At 60.1% G+C, this 6,819-nt stretch overlaps 2 protein-coding genes across 2 annotated transcripts; both read left to right on the forward strand.

Moving 5' to 3' along the window:
- The first annotated feature begins 329 nt into the window (after positions 1-329).
- On the forward strand, positions 330-672 carry LOC106899654 (feather keratin Cos1-1/Cos1-3/Cos2-1-like). The gene has a single exon (XM_014961543.1). It carries the CDS (start codon positions 367-369, stop codon positions 670-672), a length of 306 nt encoding a protein of 101 aa, XP_014817029.1. The 5' UTR covers positions 330-366.
- Positions 673-5,653: 4,981 nt separating this feature from the next.
- LOC106899655 (feather keratin Cos1-1/Cos1-3/Cos2-1-like) lies at positions 5,654-5,996 on the forward strand. Its single transcript, XM_014961544.1, has one exon. The coding sequence runs from the start codon at positions 5,691-5,693 to the stop codon at positions 5,994-5,996; it is 306 nt and encodes a 101-aa protein (XP_014817030.1). The 5' UTR covers positions 5,654-5,690.
- Positions 5,997-6,819: the final 823 nt, after the last annotated feature.

Genomic DNA, 6,819 nt, shown 5'->3' on the forward strand with positions numbered 1-6,819 from the left:
AAGTGAGTTGGAAGCTCTGTCGTCTACGGGGGCCAGGGGCTCCTGTCCTGGGAGGGGAAGCGCGGAGAACGTGTCGGGTGGTGTGGTGTGGTGTGGCGTGGCGTGGTGTGGAGAGGGGCTGGGCTGGGCTGGTCTGGGCTGAGGGGCCTGTTGGGCTGTGGGCTGGGAAAGGGCTTTCCTGGGCCTGGCTCTCTTGGCATGGTGCCCGGGGGGTGAAGGCAAGAGGCGCATGGGCCTCCCTGCACGGCCTCCATCTCCCCAGCCAGCACGGGCCTGGGTGGCCTGGTGGTGGGTGGACAGGATGCTCTGCCACGCTCCCATGCTCCTCCCTGCCCTCTCTTCCAGGTGCACCTCCGGCCCCACAAGATGTCCTGCTACAACCAGTGCTCCCCCTGCCTGCCCTGCCAGCCCTGCTGCCCGACCCCGCTGGCCAACAGCTGCAACGAGCCCTGTGTCAGGCAGTGCCAGAACTCCACCGTCGTCATCGAGCCCTCCCCCGTGGTGGTGACCCTGCCGGGACCCATCCTCAGCTCCTTCCCGCAGAACACCCTGGTGGGATCCTCCACCTCCGCTGCTGTTGGCAGCATCCTCAGCTCTAACGGAGTGCCCATCAACTCTGGCTGCTGTGACCTCTCCTGCATCACCAGCCGCTACTGCGGGAGAACATGCTAAAGCTGCCCTGCTAAAGGACCCGCACAAAGACCCCCAGGAACCCACAAGACAAGACCCTCATGGACTGAGCACAGACAGCCTGGCCATGGCTTGCAGAGCCACTCAGCATCCAGGGCTCCAGCTGCACAGGCAGGCAGGAGGAGGCGCCCCTGGGCTCTCGGAACACATGGCCCTTCTCTAACTTGCCTCTTTCCCACTCTCTTGTCATTTTCTCGCTTCTCTCTTGTCTTCTGCTCCCCTGGCCCGTGAGCACCTGCCAATCCCCATGCGAGGAAGGACCTCCTGCCCCTCTCCCTCTCAGGGGCAGGCAGACAGGCAGGCACTTGCCTGCTGCAAACTCCAGCCTGGCCAAGGGACAAAGACTCCCAGCTTCCCCTGCTGCTCCCTGCACCATGGCCCCCACTCCGGGGACCCCCTTTCCCTCTTGCAACTCATTAAAGTTCTCATGCATCCCAACCTGGGCCTCTGCGTGCTCCTGCTCTCTCGGGACGCTCTCTACTCCTGGTAGAGAGAAAGGTGTCGCTCTGGGGCCATCTCTGAGGCACAAAGCAGAGCCATGGGCATTGGCACGCAAGGGGAGGGTGAGACTCAGGCAGTGGGCTCCTGTTGAGACACTCGCCCTTGCGGCTGAGGAAGATGTCCCTGGCTGCTGCTGAGCCAGCAGCCCTCAGGGCCTACCTTGCTGCATGCCTGCACACAAGTGGCCTCCTCAGGTTTCGAGCACAGCCTGCAGAAGGTGGGGAGCCCAACCACTGCCTGAGTGAGGACTCCATCTCCCCGGCCACGCTGGCGGGCAGTGGAGGCAGTGGGAGCTGGTTGTAACACGTCCAGCAGCGCCTGTCAGTCCTCCCTGCTGGGTGGCTCTCCCTTCAGGAAGACCCCTGTGGCAGGTGTGAGAGCGCTAATGGTGGTTGTGTGACAGGTTGCTCATCACGGGTCCCTGTGCTGCTTCCTGCCATCTCTCACCAGAGCAAGTCTGGCCGCAAGGCATCTGCAGCTACAACCTGTCCCGCCCTCAGCCAAGCGAGAGAGGCGGGCTATTCCTCATCTCCCTGCCTTTGTGGCTTCCAACTCCAAGCCGGTGCTTCTGCACCAGTCCCGTTCTTGCCTTGTCTCAGCCTCCCTTCCTTGCAGCTGTTGCTGGGATCTTGTCTCTCCCCACTCAGGCTGCCAGCAGTTCCTCCAGCACAGCTGGAAGTGGGGGAGTTTCCAAGTGCAGATGGGAACTGTTTCCTCCCAGCCAAGAGTCATCTCTCTCTCTCCAGGAGTGCGTGTGGGAACAGCACAGGAGGATGTGTGTCACCTGCAAAAGGGATGTCCAGAGGCCTCTTCCCCCTTTCACGCCCATTGCTCACAACACATCTCCCAGCCTTTGCCATGCGCCATCTGCAGCCTTCCCTCTCCCCAAAGGACAGCTCCTGGTTTTGCCGGAGGCTCAGGACTCCCCTTTTCCCCCTCCAGCACTCACCCTCCCGCTCACCCACAGGCCTGCTCCTCCCCAGCCTGACACGCCTTTCTCACTAGCACCTGCCACTCCCAACAAGGCTCTGGGGCAAAGCGGGACCGTGGCTCGCTCCCCACTCAACAAGCTGCTCAGGGGCCTCCCAGGAAGCAAGAGCTGAAGCTCTCCACACCCTGTGTTCTCTTCCCCCTGCCAGCTCAAAGCCGCCTCCAAACCTCAGCCCAAGGCCTGGAGCCAACCATTCCAATGGCTGCCTGGCATCCCACACCTCTGCCCCGGGGAGCCTTTTGACACACATCCCCCACTGGTTCAAGCACTTGCTCGCCCAAACGGGGGGAATCAAGGGGCCACCTCTGCTGGCCCCCGGGCTCCCCAGGGCCACCACCAGGTTTTCCAGGGCTGGGAGCTTCCAACTCGTGCAGCCAGGCAACGCCTCCACCTTTCCAAATGCTCTCGCTCACAAAGGCCCCAAACATCCCCACAGGCACTCCTACCCACTTGTCAACTGCTGCTGCCTCCCACAACACTCCCGGCCAGGCTGCCCAAAGGGAGCCACGCACCTCAGATGGAAACCTGCTGGTAGGAACCTACTGCAGGACCCTGCTGACACTTGCCAGAAGGAGAACTTGACTGCTCCCATAGAAGGAGACCAAGGAGGTGGCCAGAAACACAACCCTCACAGTCACCTCCAGCAGGGAATCATAGAATCACAGAAACTTCTAGTTTTGAAGGGACCTTAAAGATCATCTTGTCCAACTGTCAACCTAACTGACAAAAATAGACACCCACACAACAAACAAGGAGCATCATCACTAAACCAGACCTCCCAGCACTACATCAACCCGTCTTTTGAACACCTCCAGGGATGGGGCCTCAACCCCCTCCCTGGGCAGCCCATTCCAATGGCTGAGAACCCTTTCAGTGAAAAAATGTTTCCTAATATCCAGCCTGAAACTACCCTGGCGCAACTTGAGGCCATTTCCTCTTTTCCTGTCGCCTGTGACTTGAGAAAAGAGACCGACCCCCATCTCTCTACACCCTCCTTTCAGGTAGTTGTAGGGAGCAATAAGGTCTCCTCTCAGCCTCCTCTTCTCCAGGCTGAACACCCCCAGTTCCCTCAGCCTCTCCTCATAAGATTTATTCTCCAGACCCCTCACCATCTTTGTCGCCCTTCTCTGGACCCGCTCCAGCACCTCAATGTCTTTTTTATGGTAGGGAGCCCAAAATTGGACACAGTACTCAAGGTGAGGCCTCACCAGTGCCGAGTACAGGGGGACAATCACCTCTCGGGCCCTACTCCCCACACTGTTCCTGATACAGGCCAGGATGCTGTTGGCTTTCTTGGCCACCTGGGCACACTGCTGGCTCATGTTCAGCCGACAGTCGACCAACACCCCCAGGTCCTTTTCTGCCAGGCAGAAGAAGGCTCCCGGGTTCCACTTCTCTGGCCACGCAGCGCAAGGCCAGAGGCAGGGCAGCATCTGTGCTGTGTCACAGCACCATCCCGAGCAGTGCAGCTTTGCTCCTGCGTGGTGGTGACACCAATCCCAATCTCTCCTTTGCCCTCTCCTTCCAGAACGTCCTGGGACTCGCAGCTCCCCTTCCTTCTTCCCAGAGCTTCCTGCCTGCATGCTAGATCTGTCTTCTCTACCTGAGAGAAGGCACTGAAGCCACCACCCATGACACCGGTTGTCTAGCGTATGGAGGAGGGGAAGGGAGCCCACTGCCAATAGGAGAGAGCTTGTCAACAGGGTCCGCCAGGGAACAGCTCTCCCTACCGCATCATGCATCCGCCATGGATTTTAGCAGCCATCCCCCAACAGCAGAGCTCTCCCTCTTCTGCACTTCTCCATGCCTTTTCAGACCATAGGTAAAGAGGTGCTGACCTCACAAAGCGCAGGGACTGTCCTGGAAAACTCTGATCAAATGCCAGGGATTTCAACCAGAGCCCAGTCTCTGCAGAGCAGCTGGCAAGCCTCTGCACACATCTCCTCCCCCGTGAGCAGGCCTTTGCAGTGGGATGGACTTTGCTCTCCAGCTGCTCCCACACACTGCAGCAGGAGTTGTCCACAGAGTCCTACCACTGACAACCAGCTCCTAAGGAAGCACAAAGAGGGGTTGCACCACGGCGCACCTCCAGAGCAGCCATTCCTTCACCACAGAAGCCACGTACGCTCTGACCAAGGCAATCTCACCTACTGCCTGAAAATTACATTTTTCATCAGACCAATACTCCATACGGCTGTAAGACAGGAGCATCAGGTGGTACACAGAAGCCAAGGGATGCCTGAGGAGGGAAACCCATGCATGAAAGACAGCAATCACAAGTCATCTACAGCCTGCATTACCTTGCCTTGACCTCTGTTGCCTCCTCTTGCCTTGCCTTGCCTTGCCTTGCCTTGGCCAGCCTTGCCTTGGCCAGCTTTCTCTTGCCCTATCGGCAACTGTGACGTCACAGAGAAGCCCCTTGGCAGGGCAGGGCTGGAGCATCTTGGGGCAGGAGAAGGCTCCTGACACACTGACGGTGGTGGTGTTGGTGTTGGTGTTGGTAGGGAACCCCAGAGAGAGCCCAGAGAGAGCGCAGGAGGCCCAAGAGGCGCACCAAGGCCTCCCCAGAGCAGCATTAGGCGGAAGAGTCAAGCGCAGCAGCGCTGACCACCAACCAGCCTTTGGAGACGAAGGCCAGTGAGCGTCAGAGAGAGCTTGGAGGGTGCAAGAAAGGGGACGTGGCAAATGGGCCGTCCCGCTTGGGAACCCTTTGGCATGCAGGCAAGGATTGCAGGGCTGGGAGCAGCAGGGCTCTTCCTGCCAAGGAGGCTGCAAACAAGCCCAGAAGAGTGCCCCAGGACAAGGGCCCCAGCCCGCAGGCCACCCCTGCGGCACTTGGGACTCATCTTCTGCTGGCAACAATGATCTTTGGACCCAGGAATCCTTGAGCCTCCCAGCCCAGAACGGAAAAGGAGCCTTCAAGGAGGAGAGGGCACGGCCAACTAAGGCAATGAGAAGGCAGCCATGCCGGAAACCAAAACACAGCCCCTATCATTAGCTGGCATGTTTTGCATTTCAGATGAGCTTCTCTGAAAATTAGTACTCCCACAGAGGCTTCCCCTGCTCCCGCACACTATAAAAGCCATCGCAGCTCTTTGCGCTCTCATCCATCCGCTTTGCTCCTGTTCTTCTCTGCAGAAGCAAGTGAGTTGGAAGCTCTGTCGTCTACGGGGGCCAGGGGCTCCTGTCCTGGGAGGGGAAGCGCGGAGAACGTGTCGGGTGGTGTGGTGTGGTGTGGCGTGGCGTGGTGTGGAGAGGGGCTGGGCTGGGCTGGTCTGGGCTGAGGGGCCTGTTGGGCTGTGGGCTGGGAAAGGGCTTTCCTGGGCCTGGCTCTCTTGGCATGGTGCCCGGGGGGTGAAGGCAAGAGGCGCATGGGCCTCCCTGCACGGCCTCCATCTCCCCAGCCAGCACGGGCCTGGGTGGCCTGGTGGTGGGTGGACAGGATGCTCTGCCACGCTCCCATGCTCCTCCCTGCCCTCTCTTCCAGGTGCACCTCCGGCCCCACAAGATGTCCTGCTACAACCAGTGCTCCCCCTGCCTGCCCTGCCAGCCCTGCTGCCCGACCCCGCTGGCCAACAGCTGCAACGAGCCCTGTGTCAGGCAGTGCCAGAACTCCACCGTCGTCATCGAGCCCTCCCCCGTGGTGGTGACCCTGCCGGGACCCATCCTCAGCTCCTTCCCGCAGAACACCCTGGTGGGATCCTCCACCTCCGCTGCTGTTGGCAGCATCCTCAGCTCTAACGGAGTGCCCATCAACTCTGGCTGCTGTGACCTCTCCTGCATCACCAGCCGCTACTGCGGGAGAACATGCTAAAGCTGCCCTGCTAAAGGACCCGCACAAAGACCCCCAGGAACCCACAAGACAAGACCCTCATGGACTGAGCACAGACAGCCTGGCCATGGCTTGCAGAGCCACTCAGCATCCAGGGCTCCAGCTGCACAGGCAGGCAGGAGGAGGCGCCCCTGGGCTCTCGGAACACATGGCCCTTCTCTAACTTGCCTCTTTCCCACTCTCTTGTCATTTTCTCGCTTCTCTCTTGTCTTCTGCTCCCCTGGCCCGTGAGCACCTGCCAATCCCCATGCGAGGAAGGACCTCCTGCCCCTCTCCCTCTCAGGGGCAGGCAGACAGGCAGGCACTTGCCTGCTGCAAACTCCAGCCTGGCCAAGGGACAAAGACTCCCAGCTTCCCCTGCTGCTCCCTGCACCATGGCCCCCACTCCGGGGACCCCCTTTCCCTCTTGCAACTCATTAAAGTTCTCATGCATCCCAACCTGGGCCTCTGCGTGCTCCTGCTCTCTCGGGACGCTCTCTACTCCTGGTAGAGAGAAAGGTGTCGCTCTGGGGCCATCTCTGAGGCACAAAGCAGAGCCATGGGCATTGGCACGCAAGGGGAGGGTGAGACTCAGGCAGTGGGCTCCTGTTGAGACACTCGCCCTTGCGGCTGAGGAAGATGTCCCTGGCTGCTGCTGAGCCAGCAGCCCTCAGGGCCTACCTTGCTGCATGCCTGCACACAAGTGGCCTCCTCAGGTTTCGAGCACAGCCTGCAGAAGGTGGGGAGCCCAACCACTGCCTGAGTGAGGACTCCATCTCCCCGGCCACGCTGGCGGGCAGTGGAGGCAGTGGGAGCTGGTTGTAAC

Source organism: Calidris pugnax, unplaced genomic scaffold, assembly GCF_001431845.1.
Source record: "Calidris pugnax isolate Ruff unplaced genomic scaffold, ASM143184v1 scaffold768, whole genome shotgun sequence".
In the NCBI taxonomy this organism is placed as follows: Eukaryota; Metazoa; Chordata; class Aves; order Charadriiformes; family Scolopacidae; genus Calidris; species Calidris pugnax.